The sequence below is a fragment of the Chiloscyllium plagiosum genome, unplaced genomic scaffold, assembly GCF_037043375.1.
Source record: "Chiloscyllium plagiosum isolate Xiang-an unplaced genomic scaffold, Cpla_swu_hap1 HiC_scaffold_35, whole genome shotgun sequence".
In the NCBI taxonomy this organism is placed as follows: domain Eukaryota; kingdom Metazoa; phylum Chordata; class Chondrichthyes; order Orectolobiformes; family Hemiscylliidae; genus Chiloscyllium; species Chiloscyllium plagiosum.
Window position 1 is genome coordinate 48,967,033 of NW_028270173.1, and position 24,814 is coordinate 48,991,846.

At 47.7% G+C, this 24,814-nt stretch overlaps 1 protein-coding gene across 1 annotated transcript; it reads right to left on the reverse strand.

Annotated features, from left to right (window-relative positions):
- Positions 1-7,004: 7,004 nt before the first annotated feature.
- LOC148140803 (class I histocompatibility antigen, F10 alpha chain-like) lies at positions 7,005-23,328 on the reverse strand. Its single transcript, XM_087979589.1, has 6 exons — positions 23,156-23,328; positions 16,262-16,522; positions 15,484-15,759; positions 15,089-15,367; positions 11,982-12,018; positions 7,005-7,080 (listed from the first exon to the last, which is right to left on the reverse strand). Exons 1-6 carry the CDS (start codon positions 23,205-23,207, stop codon positions 7,005-7,007), a joined length of 981 nt encoding a protein of 326 aa, XP_087835715.1. The 5' UTR covers positions 23,208-23,328.
- Between the last annotated feature and the right edge of the window lie 1,486 nt (positions 23,329-24,814).

A 24,814-nucleotide genomic window follows, 5' to 3' on the forward strand; every position in this document is an offset into this window, starting at 1 on the left:
ACTATCTCTGTGACATAATCCCAGAAATTCACATTGAAGAATTCTGCCATGAACTGCTGCCTGGGGATGTTCTGATTGGTTTTACTGTCATAAGAAGCTATTATAACTCCATTGACTGTTGCAGTGCTTGTAACCTCAGGAAAGTCATTAATTCCAGAAACAATTGTATACATTCCACTGTATACATTAGTCTCTGTAAAACAAACAATGAAAGCAGGAAGTTACTCAACACCAACATAAACATCATATTAATGTACCTGGGCCACAAAACCAGAATCACCTCACAGACATCAGGGACATCACAATGTGAGAGAGTGTCCTCAAAATCACTTTCCACATGTTATATCTGTAAAGGTCAGGCTGAAAACAATTGCACACACTTCTAGCTGGTCAAAGTGAGGCCCATCCACACAGTGACAATCTCCAATAACCCACCAAATTATAACACTGTCAGAATCCTGTCTGATATAATCAACAGAATCAGATTCAACTGGGTCAGAATTAGCTGCTGCAGCCTCTCAGAACAGGGAGTAAACACAGAATCAGGGTCACTCAGATACTTGATGGAGTCAGTGTGGACACAGGGAGAGGCTGGAACACAATCCAGTGATTGGATATTAAACAGAAAATCACTAACCTGGAACAGGAATCTGGCATAAATGGAAGAAAAATATTGAAGGAACTCTCCTGCCCATGGTCCATCTGGAGTGAGGAATTCAGGATAATCCGAGGGCAGGTTTATCCATAACCAGGAAAGATATGGGGTGAGTGAATCCGATTGAAATGAAGAGAAACAGGAATATTTTGGGAGGATGAAGTGTGAGACCGTGGGGGACAGTCACTGTGTGAACAGTCTCTCTGTCAAACAGGGGGATGGACAATCCAGAGCAGGATCCTCACTGTCCTTCACTGAGCTTTTTAATCAGCCCTTTATACACGGCCAGTAGGATGTTGGTGTCTGAGATAACCCGGCCTATTCAACCATGAGGGCATCACAGCTGAGCCTGGGCTGGGTTAAACATGGAGTATCCTTCTCCCCCCCGCAGTGTTACAAGACTTGAGACCAGGAATGATGAAGCTGTCTGGCTTCTCCCAATCGATGTGAAAATTAAAATTCTCCATTGGAACCATTTCCCATTTGCTCGGAGCTTCTCTGATCTCAGGGTGTCTACATCCTGCTGTCAGGAGACCTGGACACAAATCCCATCAGAGTCTCCCAGACTGTGCTGCCTTCAATGTGTAAAAGATCAGGCTGGCTGTATAACAGGCGGCTGATCAAACATCCCCCATTTCAAACTCTCCCCAAGAGATTCACATTCACCCCAGACACAGAGAGAGAGAGAGAGAGAGAATGGAAAGCTGAATTCTGTACTTACCGGGAGAGACCCGGGAAAAACACAGGGAGATGGAGAGAAGGATCAGCAACATTCTGGGAATCCACTCTCCCTATTCCCATCAGGGATTGGGAATAAAACATTCAGGGTGAGGGAATGGGATCAACTGCTGTTAGAGTCTATAAGAACAAACCACCTTCTCCCCCGCCACTCCATGTCAATGCTGAGCTGCAGATCATTTCCTGAACTTCAAGCTGCAGAAGCAGAGAGTCAATGATTGGTCCCAGTCTCAGTAAAATACCCAATAAAGAGATGAACAGATTCCTGTCACCAGTTCCCAGGATGGTCACACTCAGACAGGTTGAGTTACCCTCAGGGAAACAGCTCAGTCATCACCAGGCAGGCGTGTGCTCCCTCCCAGGTGGGGAACACTTCAGCGGGCAGGGACATTCAGCTTCAGATCTCCCGGTGACCATCCTCCAATGCAGACTTCAGGACAGGCAATAACACAAAGTGGCCGAGAAGAGGCTGATAGTGAAGTAACGGAACCGGGATAAGGGAAGGGAGATAGGCAGATACACATAGAGTGTTCAGTGTGCACCCATACACAGCTCACTCAGGACTGTAGAAAGATGTACACACACGGGTAATAGGTACAATGTCAGATACATGGAGAAGTTGGACTGCAGGGTCTGTTTCTGTGCTGTACATCTCTATGACTCTATGCCCCAGGGACTATCCCAATGTACCGTCACCTCCCCCAGTTGGAAGGACTGAGCCATCTGTTTACTGTGAGAGGGGGATCCCAGGGTCCTAGTGCTGTCCAGATGCTCATTGAGCTGGTGGGGGAGGCCTCTTCTCAGCCCCAGCCTTACTGACTCAGAGCCTGAACCTCAGCCTGGCTGTGCTGGAGCTTCCCCGTCACTGGGACCGGGTCATCACTTAGCACTTGTTCCATTTTTCTGCTTCTGCAGCTTCACATCAAACAATGGATCAAATTTCTCAACAAATAGGATGCAGTCTCCAAAGATTGTTGTATTATCGGTTTTTCCAGTTTATAAATAGAAGCTGTTTCCCCTCAGTGTTTAATTCCCAGTCCCTGATTGGAATAGGGACAATGTATTACCAGAATGCTGCTGATCCTTTCCTTTCCCTCCCTGTGTTTTTCCTGAGTCTCTCCTGATGAGTACAGAATTCAGCTTTCCATTCTGTCTCTGGGAACTTGGAGATGAAAGGCCATTCATGAATTATAGAATCCCTCCAGCAAATCCACCCAACATACACATCCCTGCACATGTTAGCCAAAAAATAAACCCTGGACACTGGGCAATTGAGCATGGCCAATCCACCCAAGGTGCACCTGTTCGACTGCGGCAGGAAACTGGAGCACCCGGAGGAACCCCATGCAGACTCAGGGAAACTCCACACAGACTGTCGCCCAAGGCTGGAATCAACCTCAGGTCCCTGGTGCTGTGAGGCAGAAGTGTTAACCACTGAGCCGTGGTGCCACTCTGGGTCATGGGTCACAGGTCAGTATCAGTCACTGCTAACCCTGGGCTGGCTGGGAATCCCATGGACCCTGGTGTTCTTCCTGGTACTGAGTCTAATTCAGAACACAGTCACAGGGGAGACACTCAGACCCTGGGAGGGGGGAGTGTGGAAGGGGGGAGTGCAGAGAGAGAAACACCCAGGCTCACCCCCAGGGTCAAGGTTCTGGGTCATGTGGCAAAGAGAATTGGGCTATTCTACCAGGAAAGGAAGCACCTGATGGGATTTATAAAACATTAAACAGTCTGGAAATGAGAAATCTGAGATTGGTTTTAAACTAAACCGAGAGATTCAGAACAGGAGGACACAGTTACAATGAGAGAGATTCATCACCCAGTCAATGGTCAATGAGCTAAACCTGACAGAGAGTTTAATGTGAGGGAACATGGAGTGGATTAATTACAGAGAGTCAGGTTGGCCTGTGGGCTATTGTGAAAAGGATTTATTTCAGAATTGATTGAAACTTTTAATTACAGTGAATCCGGTTGGTACAGGTACAGAGAACCCGGGTGGGGGGGGATTGATGGTGAGAGTCAGGTACAGAGAACCCGGGGGGGGGGGGGAATTGATGTTGAGAATCAGGTACAGAGATCCCAGTGTGAGGGTTGGTGGGGGGGGGGGAGTTGATGGTGAGGGTCAGGTACAGAGAGCCCAGTGTGTGGGGGGTGGGGGGATTGATGGTGAGAATCAGGTACAGAGATCCCAGTGTGGGGGGAGAGGGGGGGATTGATGTCGAGAGTCAGGTACAGACAACCCAGTGTGGGGGGGGGGGGCGGTTTACAGCACGTTCACTGCACCCTGCTCCTACCAATAACCATCTTGTGAGAACACATTTCCCCATTAAACCTCATGGCACAGCCCCAAGCCCCTCCTGTGGGATGTGAACAGATCGAGCAGATGAAGACTGTGTGTCCATGAGGTACTGTGGGTCATCAACACCAGCAGAACTGCCATCCAATACAAACTGTAACCTCATGGCTCACCCCAACCCCCAGTCTCTCATTACCACCAAGCCAGGGGACCAACCCCGGTTCAATGAGGAATGTGGGAGGGATCACAGGAGCAGGACCAAGGAGAGATGAAAAGTGATGTCTTTTTTATTTACTGGAGAGACATGGGAATCACTGGCTGCTGGAATTTATTTCCCGTCCCTAACGGTCCTTGAGAAGGTGGGGGTGAGCTTCCTTCCTGAACAGCAGCAGCTCATGTGGTGGTGGGAGGGAATTCCAGGATTTTGACCCAGTGACAGTGAACCAAGTGCAATATATTTCCAAGTCAGGATGGTGAGTGGCTTGGAGGGGAACTTGTAAGTGATGGTGTTGGTCAGTGAAGTGACAGATCAGGACTGATCGTGCAGTAAACAGCAGAGGGAGTAGAGTCAGAACTTAGTGATTCCACAACCGATAGATAAGATCGAAGCTCTGCTGTCCTGTCACATCCAGGTGTGAACATTGAACAACTCCCTGGAGGAGAAAGAGGCTTCTCATTCTGGAATGATACTTTGGTCACGGGATTCCTCCTCCAGAGACAATAACCATGTATCACACCTCCCCCAGTTTTTGTATTGATTCTGTTTTTGTGGGATGTGGGTGTCTCTGACTGGCCAGCATTTATTACCCGTCCCTAGTTGCCCTTGAGAAGGTGGTGGTGATCTGCCTTCTTGAACTGCTGCAGTCTACCTCCTGTGGGTTGAGCCACAATGCCATTAGGGAAGGAAATCCAGGATTTTGACCAGCAACAGTGAAGGGATGGTGACATATTTCCGAGTCAGGATGGTGAGTGGCTTGGAGGGGAACATGAAGGTGGTGGTGTTCCCATATATCTGCTGACCTTGACCTTCCAGATGGAGGTGGTTGTGGGTTTGGAAGGCACTGTTTAAGGATCTTTGATGAAATTCTGTAGATAGCAAACACTGCTGTAACTGAGTGTCAGTGGTGGTGGGACTGGATGTTGGTGGATACAGTGCCAATCAGTTGGGTTGCTAGGTCCTGGATGGTATCAAGCTTCTTCAGTGTTGAGATGGCTGTACTCATCCAGGCAAGCAGGGAGTATTCCATCACACTCCTGACCTGTGTCTTGTAGTTGGTGGACAGGCTTTGGGAAATAAGGAGACAAGTTACTTGCTGCAGTATCTCTAGCCTCTGACCTGCTCTTGTAGACACTGCATTTATGTGGTGAGACCAGTTGAGTTTCTGATCAATGATAACTCGCAGGCTGTTGACAGTGGGTGGATTCAGTGATGGTAACACCATTGAATGACAAGGGGTGGTGGTGAGATTGTCTATTGTTGGTGATGGTTATAACTTGGCATTTGTGTGGCGCAAATGTTACTTGCCTCTTGTCAGCCCAAGCCTGGATATTGTCCAGATCTTGTTGCATTTGAACATGGACTGCTTCAGTGTCTGAGGAGTTGCAAATAGTGCTGAACATTGTGCAATCACTGGCAAACATCCCCATTTCTGACCTTATGATGGAGGGAAGGTCATTGATGAAGCAGCTGAAGACGGTTGGGCCTAGGCCACCACGCTGAGGGACTCCTGCAGAGCTTTCCTGGAGCTGAGATGACTGACCTCCAACAACCAAGACCACCTTCCTATGTGTCAGGTGTGACTCTATCCACTGGAGAGTTTCCCCCAATACCCATTGATTCCAGTTCTGCTCGAGTTCCATGATGCCACACTCGGTCGAATGCAGCCTTGATGTCAGGGGCTGTCACTCCCACCTCCCCTCTGGAATTCAGCTCTTTTGTCCATGTTCGAACCAAGGCTGTATTGAGGTCAGGAGCTGAGTGACCCTGGCAGAGCCCAAACTGGGCGTCACTGAGCAGGTTATTGCTGAGCAGGTGCTGCTTGATAGCACTGTTAATGACACCTTCCATCACTTTACTGATGATCGAGAGGAGACTGATGGGGCAGATTGGGTTTGTCCTGCTTTTTGTGTCTAAGATATACCTGGGCAATTTTCTACATTGGTGGGTAGATGCCAGTGTTGTAACTGGACTGGAACAGTTTGGATAGGGGAGTGGCAAGTTCTCGAGCACAAGCCTTCAGTACTATTGCCTGAATGTTGTCAGGGCCTGAATCCTTTGTAGTACCCAGTGTCTTCAACTGTTTCTTGATATCACATGGAGTGAATTGAATTGGCTGAAGACTGGTATCTGTAATGCTGGGGACCACTGGAGGAGGCTGAGATGACACTTCTGACTGAAGATTGCTGTGAAACCTTCAGGCCTATCTTTCACACTGATGTCATGGGCTGTTTCATCAGTGAGAGTGGGAATATTTGTGGAGCCTCCAGTGAGTTGGCTGGATGTGGCAGGACTGCAGAGCTGAGATCGGATCTGTTGGTTGTGGGATCGCTTAGCTCTGTCTATCACTTGCAGCTTATGTTATGTGACATGCAAGTCATCCTGTTTGGTGGCTTCACCAGGTTGACACCTCATCTTCAGGTATGCCTGGTGCTGCTCCTGGCATGCCCTCCTGCACTCCCCATTGAACCAGGGTTAATTCCCTGGCTTGGTGCTAATGGTTCAGTGGGGGCTATGCCAGGCCATGAGGTTACAGATTGTGCTGGAGTATGATTCTGCTGCTGTTGGTAGCCCACAGTGCCTCGTGGATACCCAGGCTTGAGCTGCTAGATCTGATCCAAGTCTGTTCCATTTAACACAGTGATAGTGCCACACAATATGATGGAGGCTATTCCCAATGTGACAGTGGGACTTTGCCTCCACAAGGACAGTGCGATGGTCACTCTCACTGAGACTGTCATGGACATTTGTACCTGCAGCTGGCAGATTGGAAAGATGGAATCAAGTATGTTTTTCCCTCTTGTTGGTTCCCTCACTACCTGCTGCAGACCCAGTCTCGCAGCTATGTCCTTTAGTACAAGTCTGATGTTGATCAAACCCACCACACACACTCACATCCTCAGGGAATATCGATGGAATGGAAGCGATGTCCAGAATCTCCATCAGGTTCTGACACAATCTCCATTCCCTCACACTTGTGTGTTCCCACTCTCTGGGAATGGACTTTCCCTTATTGTGTTGATGGGTATGGAGTTATCATCTGGGACTTGGATTTTACAATAGAGGCAGATGGATATGGTCTTAACTCCCCCAGTTCACATTGAATTGAAGCTCAGCATCTGCTGGTTCCAAGAGCCACAAGCTGCTGCTGTGTAAATGAATAGAATCGTTCTTGTGAAATATTAATAAAAAATCAAAATTAATAAGTCAATAAATAACTTTTAATGATTACAAATGACACATATTGGTGATTGTAGTTAAACAATGGTGATAAGTAGTGATAGATTTTAGTATTCACCAATAACTCAGATTTATAATATTTATATATTTATTTAAGAATTAGAATATGTAAAACTGATATTTATGTACAGAGATTTACATAACATTTGAAATTTGTTAATGTCAGATGCAAAATCAATTCCTTCAATATAAAAATTGCCTCTGAGTTGCCTCGGGATGTTGCTTCATTTCAGGTAAATCAGTGACCGACTGAAGACAGTGAGGATGAGAAAGTGTGAGGGAGGAACCATCTGTGAAGATCCCTCTGACGGTGACACTGCTCACATTTCTGAGACGGGATGGAAACACGACTTGAGAAGGTCTCACTTGAAGAAGCAGGATCCAAACCTGGGGATCTGGGATCCACTGCTCAATCTGTGGAAACACATTCCCAGAAAAATTGACCTCAGTCCTGAAGGAATTGAGTGTGAACAATGAGTTGTAATTCTGTGTGTCTGCTGTGATATGGAAGGATGGCCAATGATGTCCATGTTCACACTGGAACAGGAGAATCCTGTTATTCTGCAATGAGGCTCCGGGAATGTCCTGTACGGGGGGCCAGGAAACCCACAAGGTCAGGAATGGACAGACACGAGGCAATCACTTCAGGGTGGGGAGGGGAGGGGAGTTAGTCTGATAGGGTTTAACAGTGACTGGGAGGGTGGGACAGCGTCAGGAGGGGAGGGGGATTAGTCTGACAGGGTTTAACAGTGTCTGGGAGGGTGGGACAGGGTCAGGAGGGGAGGGGAATTAGTCCAACAGTGTTTAACAGTGTCTGGGAGGGTGGGACAGGGTCAGGAGGGGAGGGGGATTAGTCTGACAGGGTTTAACAGTGTCAGGGAGGGTGGGACAGGGTCAGGAGGGGAGGGGAATTAGTCTGACAGGGTTCAACCGTGACTGGGAGGGTGGGACAGTGTCAGGAGGGGAGGGGAATTAGTCTGACAGGGATTAACAGTGTCTGGGAGGGTGGGACAGGGTCAGGAGGGGAGGGGAATTAGTCTGACAGTGTTTAACAGTGTCTGGGACGGTGGGACAGGGTCAGGAGGGGAGGGGGATTAGTCTGACAGGGTTTAACAGTGTCAGGGAGGGTGGAACAGGGTCAGGAGGGGAGGGGAATTAGTCTGACAGGTTCAACAGTGACTGGGAGGGTGGGACAGTGTCAGGAGGGGAGGGGAATTAGTCTGACAGAGATTAACAGTGTCTGGGAGGGTGGGACAGGGTCAGGAGGGGAGGGGGATTAGTCTGACAGGGTTTAACAGTGTCTGGGAGGGTGGGACAGGGTCAGGAGGGGAGGGGAATTAGTCTGACAGGGTTCAACAGTGACTGGGAGGGTGGGACAGATCAGGAGGGGAGGGGAATTAGTCTGACAGGGTTTAACAGCGACTGGAAGTGTGGGACAGGGTCAGGAGGGGAGGGGAATTAGTCTGACAGGGTTTAACAGTGTCTGGGAGGGTGGGGCAGGGTCAGGAGGGGAGGGGAATTAGTCTGACAGGGTTTAACAGTGTCTGGGAGGGTGGGACAGGGTCAGGAGGGGAGGGGAATTAGTCTGACAGGGTTTAACAGCGACTGAGAGTGCGGGACAGGGTCAGGAGGGGAGGGGAATTAGTCTGACAGGGTATAACAGTGTCTGGGAGGGTAGGACAGGGTCAGGAGGGGAGGGGAGTTAGTCTGACAGGGTTTAACAGTGTCTGGGAGGATGGGACAGGGTCAGGAGGGGAGGGGAATTAGTCTGACATGGTTTAACAGTGTCTGGGAGGGTGAGACAGGTCAGGAGGGGAGGGGAATTAGTCTGACAGGATTTAACAGTGTCTGGGAGGGTGGGACAGGTCAGGAGGGGAGGGGAATTAGTCTGAAAGGGTTTAACAGTGAATAGGAGGGTGGGACAGGGTCAGGAGGTGAGGGGGATTAGTCTGATAGCGTTTAACAGTGTCTGGGAGGGTGGGACAGGGTCAGGAGGGGAGGGGAGTTAGTCTGACAGGGTTTAACAGTGTCTGGGAGGATGGGACAGGGTCAGGAGGGGAGGGGAGTTAGTCTGACAGGGTTTAACAGTGTCTGGGAGGATGGAACAGGGTCAGGAGGGGAGGGGAATTAGTCTGACAGGGTTTAACAGTGTCTGGGAGGGTGGGACAGGTCAGGAGGGGAGGGGAATTAGTCTGACAGGGTTTAACAGTTTCTGGAGGGTGGGACAGGTCAGGAGGGGAGGGGAATTAGTCTGACAGGATTTAACAGTGTCTGGGAGGGTGGGACAGGTCAGGAAGGGAGGGGAATTAGTCTGACAGGGTTTAACAGTGACTAGGAGTGTGGGAGAGGGTCAGGAGGGGAAGGGAATTAGTCTGACAGGGTTTAACTGTGTCTGGGAGGGTGGGACAGGGTCAGGAGGGGAGTGGGATTAGTCTGATAGCATTTAACAGTGTCTGGGAGGGTGGGACAGGGTCAGGAGGGGAGGGGAATTAGTCTGACAGGGATTAACTGTGTCTGCGAGGGTGGGACAGGGTCAGGAGGGGAGTGGGATTAGTCTGATAGCATTTAACAGTGTCTGGGAGGGTGGGACAGGGTCGGGAGGGGAATGAGTCTGACAGGGATTAACAGTGTCTGGGAGGGTAGTACAGGGTCAGGAGGGGAGGGGAATTAGTCTGACAGGGATTAACTGTGTCTGGGAGGGTGGGACAGGGTCAGGAGGGGAGTGGGATTAGTCTGATAGCATTTAACAGTGTCTGGGAGGGTGGGACAGGGTCAGGAGGGGTGGGGGATTAGTCTGACAAGGTTTAACAGTGTCTGGGAGGGTGTGACAGGGTCAGGAGGGGAGTGGAATTAGTCTGACAGGGTTTAACAGTGACTGGGAGGGTGGGACAGGGTTTGGAGGGGAGGGGGATTAGTCTGACAGGGATTAACAGTGTCTGGGAGGGTGGGACAGGGTCAGGAGGGGAGTGGGATTAGTCTGATAGCATTTAACAGTGTCTGGGAGGGTTGGACAGGGTCAGGAGGGGAAGGAATTATTCTGACAGGGTTTAACAGTGTCTGGGAGGGTGGAACAGTGTCAGGAGGGGAGGGGAACTAGACTGACAGGGTTTAACAGTGTTTGGGAGGGTGGGACAGAGTCAGGAGGGGAGGGGAATTAGTCTGACATGGTTTAACAGTGTCTTGGAGGGTGGGACAGGGTCAGGAGGGGAGGGGGATTAATCTGACAGGGTTTAACAGTGTCTGGGAGGGTGGGACAGGGTCAGGAGGGGAAGGGAATTAATCTGACAGGGTTTAACAGTGTCTGGGAGGGTGCGACAGGGTCAGGAGGGGAGGGGGATTAATCTGACAGGGTTTAACAGTGTCTGGGAGGGTGCGACAGGGTCAGGAGGGGAGGGGGATTAATCTGACAGGGTTTAACAGTGTCTGGGAGGGTGCGACAGGGTCAGGAGGGGAGGGGAATTAGTCTGACAGGGTTTAACAGTGTCTGGGAGGGTGCGACAGGGTCAGGAGGGGAGGGGAATTAATCTGACAGGGTTTAACAGTGTCTGGGAGGGTGCGACAGAGTCAGGAGGGGAGGGGGATTAATCTGACAGGGTCTAACAGTGTCTGGGAGGGTGGGACAGCGTCAGGAGGGGAGGGGAATTAGTCTGACAGGGTCTAACAGTGTCTGGGAGGGTGCGACAGGGTCAGGAGGGGAGGGGAATTAGTCCGACAGGGTCTAACAGTGTCTGGGAGGGTGCGACAGGGTCAGGAGGGGAGGGGAATTAGTCCGACAGGGTCTAACAGTGTCTGGGAGGGTGGGACAGGGTCAGGCGGGGAGGAGAATTAGTCTGACAGGGTTTAACAGTGACTGGGAGGGTGGGACAGGGTCAGGAGGGGAGGGGAATTAGTCTGACAGGGTTTAACAGTGACTGGGAGGGTGGGACAGGGTCAGGAGGGGAGGGGAATTAGTCTGACAGGGTTTAACAGTGTCTGGGAGGGTGGGACAGGGTCAGGAGGGATGTGAAAATGCTACAAATAAATCTAGAGAATATTAATCTGAATAAATTTCAGTCAGAGAAAAGTTGACATGTCACTTACTGAATCATGAAGAAGCTGCACCAGAGATATCAGAAGCTGAGAAAATAAAAACAGAATGTGAGAAGTTATATCAAATATAAAATGAGACAGTGTGAGATATTCTCTACCACTCACTGGACCCAGGATTTAATCGCCCTCAGCACTAACTAACCAGACTCTCCGAGCCCCCCCCCCAGTGGGAATTAAGGGTGAGTGAGTGGAGGGAGGGGCAGTGGGGGAAGAGAATGGAGGGTGACAATTCGAAGGAGAGACACTGGGGACATGGAGTCGAGAAACAGGACGATAAGCGAGTGTTGGCTGAGAAACAGCATTGTGAGGAGACGGACCCATCACCCTGAGCAACACCCTGGCAAATATAACTCTACACTCTAATAGGGGCAGCACGGTGGCTCAGTGGTTAGCACTGTTGCCGCACAGCACCAGGGACCCGGGTACAATTCCCACCTCGGGTGACTGTGCGGAGTTTGCACACTCTCCCCGTGTCTGTGTGGGTTTCCTCCGGGTGCTCCAGTTTCTGCCCACAATCCAAAGATGTGCAGGTCAGGTGAATTGGCCATGTTACATTGCCCATCGTGTTAGGTGTGTTAGTCAGGGGTAAATATAGGGTAGGGGAATGGGTCTGGGTGGGTTACTCTTTGGAGGGTCGGTATGGACTTGTTGGGCTGAAGGGCCTGTTTCCACACTGTAGGGAATCTACTCTACACCTCCCATTACCTTATCCATCATTCCCAACACTCTGTCCCCTCAGCCACTTACTGGGAGCTGTTGTGTAGGTCCCATTTGGTGAACCTGCAGAAACAAAATAAATGTCCATTAGGATGGGGAATAATCCATTCTCAGAGAGTGAGAACACAACAAGTGTGAGGGAATGGAGATTGATGTGGGGGTGTTGGTATTGGACTCGTGTGAACACAGTCAGAAATCACACACGGCCCCAAGTTACAGTCCAACAGGTTTGTTTGAAATCACAAGCTTTCTGAGCGTAGCCCCTTCCTCAGGTGAAGTGAGAGAGAAGCTCACAGACACCGAATTTATCAGCAGGGAGATCAATGGGCAGAGAGATCAAAAGATCATCCAAATGGGGTGAGTGGAGTCTCTGCAGGTGATCACAAATGTCAGATGGTGGGAGGAAAGTGTCAACAGCTGGATAACAAGAGAAGGGATGATCCAGAATCCCATTAAATGGGGCAGAGAGATCATTCCAAAACATTAAAAATACGGTGGGACTGGAGACAAACCAAATGCCTGGAATAACATGATCGGTATCAGAGTCACACGCCGAGGGTCAAACCAAAGTAACAAGTCATCCAAAACTGCACAAACTCATTAAGGGAGAGAGAGCTTCAAAATTTATCAAGGTGATGGTGCCCAAACAAGGCAGGAAGGAAGGTTTTACAGGGATTGTGTCAGAAATCCTCATTCCCACACTCCCCTCCATCCTTACACTTTATGGAGATGCAGAAAACCCCTTCCATTCCATTAATATTCAGTCAGTGAGGGTCTGATTGGGTGCAGTGGGTCTAATGATCAATATTAGACCTGGTCTGGGCTGATCACATAAAGGAAGATCAGACAGGGAACGAGACGTGTTTATACGTGTGTATCTGTGTGTGGGAATTCAATCAGTTCCATTCCCCACAGTGCCCTGTACTCCCAGTACTGGAGACTCCCCCCCCACTCACTCTGTCCCCTCAGTTCTACGTTCTCCTTTCTCTGATTCTTACCTCTCCGTGACCATTTCCAGATGATTGTTCTGACTATCCCGACAATAACAGCCAATAGAATGACCATTGATGCAATGAGACTTCCAAGTTGGGAATGCAGCCAATTGCTTTTCAGATTTTCTGAAACACATTGGAAATATATCAGGATTCTCTCTGTTCCTGGATTTATTTCTAGCTCTGTGTTGATTGGGAACAATTATAACTGCTCCGAGCTGTTGGGAATTGTTGGGATTGGTTGAAATGCTGGTTTGACCCTCTCCCAATTTCACTCTCCAGTGAAGTCACCAAGGATCCCATTGATAGGGGTATAAACATCGTGTTGTACCTGTCCTGGGGGTTACCTCCCCAGACAGTTCAGTTCCCATTCTCCCCAATATCTCTGTGTCCTGTCCTTACTAGTGCTGGTGGGGTAGATCGGCCTTGGGTGAGGTGAAGGAGTGAGTGAATGGTTGGAGGGGTCTAGTTCGGTCTCCCAGAAAGGCACTTCCTCAGTGGTTGGGCAAGGGGCAGTTTGGGAACTCACTGGTGAGTGTTGGGGATGTTGAGTACCAATGGAATGGGGTTTGGGTGCCACAGTGGGCTGGTGAGGGGGCCTTGTTAGGGATCCAGTTGTGAAGTTCTGTGTTGTGTCCCAGTTGTCTGTCCAGGGTGATGCACTGCGAGTCTGACAGACGTCTGGAGGCGGTGAGCTGGTGTTGGTGCTGGGGAGAGGTCAAGTGTTGGTTGCAGAATGTCAGGTCATGTATTTTGAGGGGATGGAGTCAAAGAGTTAAAGAGTCACACAACAAGTGTGTATGTTCAGTCCAACTTGCCCACGCTGACTAGATACCCTCGTCAGTGTGTGAATGGAGGGATCAGCAGTACGTTTGGAGATGGTCGGTTTTCCAGCTCTATGGTGTTAGGGACCACACCAGGCCCCCTCAAAATATCTGAAGAAGGTAGTCTAGATCTGAACTGCTTCTTATTTTAAAACTGGATGGGAAGTGCAGTGTTCCAGATGCAATGCAAGTGTTCAAACAACTCAATGTTAAGCAAAACACAATTTATTTAAACGCTGTAATTAAAATACAAACAAAAGAAAAAGGAAGTTTGAATAACTTAACAATTGAAAAATGTAACTGAACATAGTACCTATTATTAATTAACTGTTGCAATATTGTAACATCCTATAAACACCTTGGCAAAAAGGTAAATTCAGACACAGATTCTTACATGCAGTTCTCCAATCCAGGAGGAAACAATATCAAGAAAAAAATGCAGACAGTAGAAGCCAGGTGACATTCACTGAAGCTGCCACCTCTTTTGAGACCCCAAAGGCTTCTGACGTAACTGAAAAAAACCAAACTAAGAAATCTGGATCTGTGAGAGCTGGCCACGCCCATTCAGACTGCTTCTATTGTTCCAGCTTAAATAAAAACTCCAAGGCCTCACAACTTGTTTACCTCAGTCATCATCAGCAGCGAGTTTGGTGCCTCTGCCTTACAACCTCTCTTCAAAACAAAAACTAGGACACCAACAACCTTTTAAAGTGGCAGCATCATCACACTAGGAGTTAAAGAAGCTTCCAATCCCTAACCTCAGAACCTGAGATCTTTCCAGAGGGTTCCGGATACGGTTTGAAACTTCCCAGACAAATCCCATTCAGTGAGTCAGGAATTCTGAGGGGTCCAGACCCTCCTCTCTCCAGGTGTGTCCAGTCTCTGACTATCTGGCTGCTGGACAATCTGGGCCCATGTCTGGTGCTGAAGCCTGGAATACAAGCAAATCTTCTTGTAATTCTGGTGAGATTATTCTGGAGTGAAATCGATGAGAACTTCACCAATAACAGGGCTGTGGGAATCTGGAATCCCCAAAAGGTGCTGGAAGTTTGGGATTCGGAGACCCTTTCAAACTTAGAATTGAAATCTTTAACACAATTGAGACCAACATGACATATCAACGCAGAGAACAAGGTGGGTAGTTGCAAACAAGGAAGTGAAAAAGTGTCCTCTAAATAGTTTCATCTGTCACATGTATATACACACACACACACACACAGACACAGACACACAGACACAGACACACAGACACAGACACACAGACACAGACACACAGACACAGACACACAGACACAGACACACTCTCCAGTCCCTTACCCCACTGATAGAGCTTGCCCTCTGCCAGGCTGCTGTGTTCAATGTGACAGGAGTATTGATCCTCATCCCCAGCATTGATCTCAATCTCTTTCTGGATCTGATGGGTCCCATCTTGGTTCGGTCGTATCCCCGAGGAACGTGTCTCAGACATGACCTTTCCATTCCTTAGCCAGGTCACCTCGATGTCTGCAGGATCAAACCCAGTGACCAGGCAGGAGAGAGTGAGCGGCTTGTCCTGACCATTGGGCTCCCTCCTGGAGATGAACACTTCAGGCTGAACTGTGATGGGAAAGGGTGAAACCACAAACAACAGACAGACACTGAATGGAATGGAAGAGCGGTTTCATAGATCAGTGAGGTTAGATCAGAACATGGAACAGAACTGAAATACATACCTTTCCTTGTGAAATAATCCTTTCCAACTTCCAGATATCTGTTTAAATGTTCAACAGATGTTTTTTGCAGATATAATTCCCAATAGTAGTTCCAGGATTGATCCGCATTCCATTTCTCTTTATTGATCACTGCAAAGTGATTTGCGGCAACCCATCTCATTCTGTCTGGCTCTAAACTAATGTGGTCCTTTCCATCAAATCCAAATCTCATCGATCTCTTCACAGAGCCATCTTCACTGACCTCAACAGAATGTATCCATTGGAGAGTGTGAATTCCTGTCAGTGACCAGACAGGGATCAATCATCAATAAATAATAGATAATCACACACTGTCTGATCAGAGGGAAAGGGGATCAAATATCAGATGGAAATAGGGGATGAGGGTCACAGTCTGATCAGAGGGAAAAGGGTTCCAATCTCAAGGTAAAGTTGCAGAATTAGTTGACAGTCCTCATTTCACTTTACATTCCAAGGTCAGTGCTGGGGGATGGACTGAGTGGAGTGACCCAGGGGTCAGTGCTGGGGGAAGGACTGAGTGGAGTGACCCAGGGGTCAGTGCTGGGGGATGGACTGAGTGGAGTGACCCAGGGATCAGTGCTGGGGGAAGGACTGAGTGGAGTGACCCAGGGGTCAGTGCTGGGGGATGGACTGAGTGGAGTGACCTAGGGGTCAGTGCTGGGAGATGGACTGAGTGGACAGACCCAGGGGTCAGTGCTGGGAGATGGACCAAGTGGAGTGACCTGGGGGATAATGTGGACAATTGACGGTGAGATTTTACCTGAAGTCTGGTTTGTCCTTTTCATGATCGATTTCAGATTCCCCTTTGCCAGCCTGGTGTGTGTGATCGCCTGATCTGTAGCATCGTCCCAGAATTTCACACTGAGTGAATCAGCCAGGAACTGCTGCCTGGGGACACAGCGACGGGTATCACTGTCAAAGTAACCTGTTTGTATTCCGTTGACCATTGCAACAACAGTGACTTCAGGGAAATCTTGTTCTCCTGAGACAATTGTATATTTTATAGTTCGTGAGTTAGTCTCTGTAATATAAACAGTTCGAGGAGCTGGTTATCAAACTGCAGAACAAGCACTGGAAGGGAAACTGGGAGGGAGAGGAACTAGCAAACAAGACAGAATGTGGCTGGTGGGGGGGAGGAAGAGAGACATGGGGGATAAGGAGAGCCAGACTGGGGAGGGATGGAGACAGGGGAGGGACGGAGACTGGGGAGGGACAGAAACTGGGGAAGGACAGAGATTGGGGTGGGATGGAGACTAGCATTGGAAAATAAATACTGGGGATGGGGGAGAGAGAGACACTGGGAAGGAACTGGGAAATAAGGAAGAGAGACTGTACAGCATGGAGGAGGGACACTGAGGAGTGAGGAGAGAATGTGGAGGGTTTGGAAATGAGATAAGGAAGGTCAGAGGTGAAGAGAGAGCATTGGGATGAGGACAAAAGAGACTGGGACCTGGAGGAATAGAATGGGTGGGGTTACAGATCAAGAAGGGCAAGAGACAGGCGTAGAAGGCAAAGATATTGCAGGGGAGGGAAAGGGATTGGGAGGAGCAAAGGGACTGATGAGGGGATAAAGACTGTGAAGGAGGGGGAGAGAGAGAGATTACACAGGACAGAAAGAAACTGGGATGGGGAGCGGGGGGTAGGGGTTGAGACCAGGGAGGGAAATGAGACTCTGGGGAAGGTTGGATTAAAGATTGGGGAGGGGATGGGAAAGAGGCTGAGGGTAGGGAGGGGATAAGAGCTGGGAGGAGGTGGAGAGACTCAGGAGGAACAGAAAGAAAGAGAGAGAGAGACACTGGGGAGGGGAAAGAGAGAGAGAGAGAACAGCGGGAAGGAAGAGAGAGAGATTGTTGGGAGAAAGCAAGAGACGAGGAAGTTTACTCAATGATTTGGTTGATATTTCCTAGTTCTGCCATTGGATGTTAAAAATGTCCAATTTCGCTTCATTTATCCCTGTCATTTAAACAGGAGCTGTGCCACATCATTTCATTCGGTATTCGAACTGGGGTTTGCTTCATTAATTGGGAGGCACTGGTGTTGGACTGGGGTGGACAAAGTTAAAAATCACACAACACCAGGTTCCAGTCCAATCGGTTTATTTGGAAGCACTAATTTTCGGAGAGCTGCTACTTCATCAGGTGATTGTGGAGAATAAGATTGTAGGACACAGAATAGACAGCAAAAGTTTACAGTGTGATATAACTGAAACCATATATTGAAAAAGACCTGGATTGTTTGTTATGTCTCACACACAGACGGACACACACAGATACTCCTACACACACATACACACACATACACACACGCACACACAGACGGACACACACAGACATTCCTACATACACATACACACACACACACACACACACAGACGGACACACACAGACATTCCTACATACACATACACACACACACACAGACGGACACACACAGACATTCCTACATACACATACACACACAGACGGACACACACAGACACTCCTACACACACATAACATACACACACACACAGACGGACACACACGAACACTCCTACACACACCTAACACACACACACACACACACACAGACAGGCAGGCAGGCACACACACACACAGACGGGCACACACAGACACTCCTACACACACATAACATACACACACGCACACCCACATGTACACATACACATATAAGTTGTGGGTGAATTTGTACTTGCAGAATTACATTGTACTTTGCTCAAAAACTGCATGAATCCATGTAAGAGTCTGTAAATCCGTTTTTAGATTTGAATCATTCTGACCATTGTGGCACAGACATTCTCACACAGGGAGTTTACACCTTCAATACCTTATCTGGGCCGTTTGTTAAAATGCACTTGAGGATGTAATTTTAAAAAAAAATTAAAACACTATTATCCCCTCAAGACTGATGACTAAACTTTGTGATCTCAGACTGAGCCCCACTCTCTGAACCTGACCTGTTTCCTGACCCACAGGCTATAATCAGTGAAGATTGGGGACAATATTTCATCCTCACTAACACTTAATTCTGGAGCCCCCCAGGGGTGCGTACTCAGTCCCCTACACTACTCACTGTATACCCATGACTGCGTCACCAAATACCAGACTAATGTCATTTACAAGTTCGCTGATGACACCACCACAGTCGGTCGAATCTCAGATAGCGACGATAGAGACTACAGATGAAAGACCTGGAAAAATGGTGCACTGAGAATAACCAAGCTCTCTCAATGCCGGCAAAACCAAGGAACTCATTATTGACTTTCGGTGGGATGTTACTCATGCCCCCCTACACATTAACAGCACAGAGCTGGAACGAGTGGAGAGTGTCAAGCTCCTGGGAGTGGTCATCCACAACAAGCTTTCTTGAACTCTTCACATGGATGCACTGGTGACAAAGGCCCAACAACGTCTCTTCTTCCTCAGGCAGCTGAGGGAATTTGGCATGATGCTCTGCCAACTTTTATAGGTGCGCCATCGAGAGCATTATATCTGGATGTATCACTACCTGGTATGGCAACTGTACGATTCAAAATCGGAGACGGTTACAGTGAGTGGTGAACTCAGCCCGGACAATCACAAAGGTCAACCTCCCATCTTTAGAATCCATCTACCAGGCCCACTGTCAAGGAAAGGCCACCAGCATTCTCAAAGATCCATCCCACCCTGGCAATGTTTTTGTATACCCTCTGCCATCAGGGAGAAGGTACAGAAGCCTGAATACATTCACCAGCTGGTTTTGAAACCATTTCGACCCGACTGTTGCTAGAATACTGAATGGACTCACAAACGCGGAGCATTTGCCTGTACCTGTGTTTTTGTTTTGCTGCTGTTTTAATTATTATTTGCTTATCTATGCTACTTAACTCTGTGATCTGCCTGTATTGCTCACAAGACAAAGCTTTTCACTGTGCCTCGGTACACATGACAATAAATACAATACAATTTTGCTGTCAACCCTGAGCTGTTCAGTTCCCTGACAACCAATCACCTTGCTGTTGGCGGGCAGAGGAGCCCTGTCATTACAACCGGCTATGAGGCCACAAACCAATCAGCTTCACTTTAAACCACCCCTCAGCCCCAGTTTACTGGTGTACTGATCTATATGATATCACTCAGGTTTATCTCATCGAATATGAGTTCCCTGATTGTGGCTGTTAACCTCATCCAATCAGGAAGCCCCAGCTGACAGATATAAACAGGAGGGTCAGGGGTTCTGTCCACTCGAGGAGCTGGCTCCGTGCTAGCTGAGTCACTGTCATGTGCTATGTAACTGTAAATAAAGGGTGATTCCAGTTTGGGGGGTGAAAGTGGAGTCCCACACTAGTGTTCTGGAATTAAACATAGGAAATGAGAGAGGCATGGGAACAGATTTGGCTCGAGTAGATTGGGCAGGAAGGCTAAAAGATAAGAGAGTGGATGAGCAGTGGCAGTTGTTTAAGGGGCTAGTAAAATTCCTCACAACTAAAATATATCCCAGTGAGTAAGAAAGGTGGTAAGGCGTTGGGGGGTTGGTGGGGGGAGGGGGGGGGGGCGTGTGGGGTGGAGGGCAGGGGGTAGAAGGTCAAAACCTTCCATAGCTAAAAAAGGAGGTCAAGGACAATATAAAGTCAAAAATGAAGGTCTACCATATTGCAAAAGCCAGTGGCAGGCTGGAAGCTTGGGAAACTATCAAACATAAGCAAAGGGATACCAAAAAATTAATAACAGGAGCTAAGGTAAATGAAGAAAGAAAATTGGCACAAAATATCAAAAAAGGAGAGCAAAGGCTTCTATAAGTATACAAAAGGGAAGAGAGCCGCTGATGTGAATGTTGGTCCCTTGGAAGGTGAAACTGGAGAGTTAATTGTGGGGACAACTGAAATGGCAGAGATGCCAAAGCAATGCTTTGCCCCAGTTTTCACAGTGAAGGACCATTCTTATTGGTTCGAGTCAGTGGCAATAGAAAGGGGAGAACGTAAAACAATCAGCATTGATCAGGAAAAGGTACTCAGCAAACTATTAGGATTGAGGGCAGACAAGTCCCCCGGTCCAGATGGCCAAGAGCCGAGGGAATTAAAGGAAGTGATGGTGGAGATATTGGATCCATTCATTACAATATTCCAAAATTCCCTCGACACAGGAAAAGCTCCCATGGATTGGAAAAATACTAATCTTATTCAAAAATTATAGACCAGTTAGTTTAATATCTGTTGATGGAATCAATTATTAAGGAAGCAATATCAGGACAGGTGGCAAGTCAGAATGCAGTCCATCAGAGTCAGTATGGGTTTATGAAGGGCAAATCATGTTTGACTAATTTGCTAGATGGCTTTGAAGATGTGAGAAGCAAAGTAGATAATGGGGATCCTTTAGGTGTAATGTATCTGGACTTTTGGCAGGTATTTGATGAGGTGCCGCACAAAAGGATAATATGGGATTATGGGTAATTTATTATCTTGGGCAGATGACTGGCTAATGGACAGAAGACAGAGAGTCGGGATAAATAGGGTTTTTTTCCGGATGGCAAAAGGTTACGAGTGGAGTGCCACAGGGTTTGGTCCTTGGGCCCCAGTTACTGACAATCTACGTTCACGACTTGGATATAGGGAAGGTTGCCAAAAATAGGCAGGACGGTAAATTGCAACGAGGAAACAGGAACCTTACAACAGATAGGGTAGGGGAGTCAGCCAAAATGTGGCAGATGGAGTTTAATACGGATATGTGTGAGGTCATGCATTGGGGTCGAGCAATGGGAAGGTGACCTTTTATCTACATGGGCAGAGACTTGTGATGCTGAGGTACAGAGGGAGGTGGGTGTCCTCATTCATGAGGTACAGAAAGCTGCATGCAGGTCCAGCAGATAGTAAAGCAAGTGAATGGAATGTTGTCTTTCCCAGCTCAGGGAATAGAATATAAAGGGAAGGCCGTATTGTTGCAGCTATACAAGGCATTAGTGAGACCGCACCTGGAGTATTGTGCACAGCTTTGGTTCCCTTATTTGAGGAAAGATGTAATGGCATTGGAGGCAGTTCCCAAGAGGGTTCATGAGATTGATCCCAGAGATAAGGGGTTTGTCACATGAAGAGAGATTGACCAGTGTAGGCTGATACTGTCTGGAATTTCGAAGAATGAGGGGAGATCAAATTGAGGTTGTCAGGATGATAAAAGTCATGGATAAAATGGATGGGGAATGGATGCTTCCCCTTGTGGGGCATCCTCGGACGGGAGGTTGTAGGATGAGAGGGAGCAAATTTCAAACAGAGTTGGGGAGAAGCGACTTCTCCCAAAGGGTTGTGAATCGGTGGGATTCATTCCCCCAAAGTGTGGTGGATGCTGGGACAGTGAGTAAATTTAAGGAGGAGTGAGACAGATGTTTAATTGGTAATGGGGTGAAGGGATATGGAGAGAAGGCAGGAAAATGGGGGTGAGGAGCAGAACAGCCATGATGGAATGGCAGAGCAGACTTGATGGGCCGAATGGCCTAATTCTGCTCCTCGATCTTATGAACATGTGACTTGGTGACAGGATACCAGCCTTGGTGGAGATATTTCAGCTGAAACCAACAGCTACACAAACAGGGTTCACAAAAGGTATCGAATTCCTTACTTCCAAAACATGCAGCCATCCTTGTAAATCCCTGCTGGAAAACAGGGCTTTCCCATTTCAGTCCACAATATTAAAAATCACAATAAAAATACACTGTTTTTACACATTTCAAACTGAGGGCCATCCACACCACAGCTCACATTTTATTATTGACAGACAAAAAAACTGCAGGTGCTGGGAATCCAAACCAGAGAGGCAGGAGGCTGGAAGAACACAGCAAGCCAGGTAGCATCAGGAGGTGGAGAACTCATCATTTTGGGGACAACCCTTCTTCAGGACTTGGGGTGGGTATGGGGGGAGCTGCAGATAAAGGGGGTGGTCCCCCCTGTCCTCACCTACCATCCCACCAGTCTCCACATCCAGCACATCACCCTTAAACACTTCTGCCAACTCCAACTAGACCCCACCACCAAGAACATCTTCCCCTTCCCAAAGAACATCTTCCCCTCCCCAACCCTCTCTGTTTTCCACAAGGACCATTCCCTCTGACACTCCTTGCTTTGCACCACTCTCCCCACCAAACCCCCCCGAACCCTCAGATACCTCCCTGTGCAACCAGAAGAAATGCAAAACCTGCTCAACACACCCCTCACCTCAATCCAGGGCCACAAACTGTCCTTCCAGGTGAGACAGAGATTCACCTGTCTCTCTTCCAACCTAGTTTACTGCATCACCACAAATCCCAGGAACCCTATCCAGGACAAACATATAAATAGAAAGCAGGAGACAACAGCTTCGCTTCACTTGGAGGTCGCCACTGATGATGTTACCGAGCCAGGTAATGAAACGTCAGGATATCAAACCTACAGCTCAGTGAGCAAACCTACACCCTAAATCTCAACCTGAGCTGCAAACTTTCACAAACCTTGCACTGTTAAGAAGCTTTTAGATTACGAACCTGGACACAAATCCCATCAGAGTCTTCCAGACTGTGCTGCCTTCAATGTGTATAACAGGCGGCTGATCAAATATCCCCCATTTCAAACTCTCACCAAGAGATTCACATTCACCCCAGACACAGAGAGAGAGAGAGAGAGAGAGAATGGAAAGCTGAATTCTGTACTTACCGGGAGAGACCCAGGAAAAACACAGGGAGACGGAGAAAAGGATCAGCAACATTCTGGGAATCCACTCTCCCTATTCCAGTCAGGGATTGGGAATAAAAAGTGATTGGAAAATATCTGCTGTTCACAAACTGAAAAATTAACAAAATAAACATTCCTTCCTACCCATAATGCCATTTCCCGATCGACAAAGTAATTTGATCATTTGCTGAACTTGAAGTTGCCGAACCAGTCTCAGTCCCAGTCTCAGTAAAAAACCCAATAAAGAGGTGAACAGATTTCTGTCACCAGTTCCCAGGGAGATCAGACACAGACAGGTTGAGTTACTCGCTGTGAAACAGACACAGGGAAAACTGACCTTTCTCCCATTGGCAGGACACAGGGTGTGGGGTCTTTGTGGGATACCCTTCGGTGGGTCGGGTGGACTTGTTGGGCCAAATGGCCTGTCCCCATACTGTAGGGAGTCTATGAATCCATGATTCTAAAAACAGCCGTCTCATGTTCATATGAACTTGTACCAGAAGCTGAAAGAAAACAATTTCAAAATCTAACGGAAGAACTTGGTCAAAGTTTGAAAAAAATCAAACAAAGTAACATTGAGAAGTGGATAAGGCCATGAAAATAAATCAGACACATATCACAGTCTTGGAGAGACTACTTTGTTGGAGTTCAAGAATTCACTTTGTGAAGTATTGGCAACTCATGATGAAGAGCAGAGAGTTAAAACTGCGAAGAATTTCCTTGTGTTATAAAGTGGAGGTTGACTCCACCCCCCTCCCACCCCCCTCATCCCCAAAGAGGAACACCTCACCTCATAATCTGTAAAAGGGGGTGTGCAGAGTGGTGTACCTCAGCAACTTCAAGTGGTTCAATAAAATAAATCCCTGACACTCACTTTAAAATCAATTCGTTACCATCTATTTATCTCACTCGAACAGTGAACAAATTAACTAAACTATTAACAAGCAGAATTAATTCCGATTAACTTCTAACTATTCCCAATTACAGCAAGATTCTAATGGTATGCTGTTCCAATAAAGAACAGTCCCACTTATACATAAAAATATTTAGTCTCTCAAAATTACATCCATGTTACGTGCCTTCTGGAATGTTCTATGCCTTCTCCAACAATTCTTCTGTCAGGAATATTAACTAGCTGTACCACTGGTACCATTTTTATTTTAATGGCACTTTCTCTAAGACATAGATGAGGCTGTGAGAGCCAGTGATTCTCTCTTAAGAGCTGAGGGCCATTGGCTCTGCTGGAGGGCAGTTAGCTCTGGGGTCTTTATCCAACTGCCCCCTACCTTCATCTCCTTGATGACATATCAATATTTCACACAATAGGATTGGTCTTCTGTTGTTAAAATCATCAGCCTTAAATTTAATAGATTTTTGGTATCGAAGTCGCTGCTCAAATTAATTGGCTAAATTCAAAAGCCTGTTGTCTTGAAAAAATAACTGGTGTTTAGCCTGCTAACTGTATAGCCTTTCAATATAATGTTTCAATTTGGGTGCTCTCTGTGGATTTGTAAACCTTCAAGCTGCTGTTCACAGACATCCATTTTAAATCTCTAAACATAGAAAAAGCACTAGATTTTTAAAGGGACCAAGCAATGCTTTCCCCCATCCACCCCTAGCCTTTTACAAATACCAAATTCT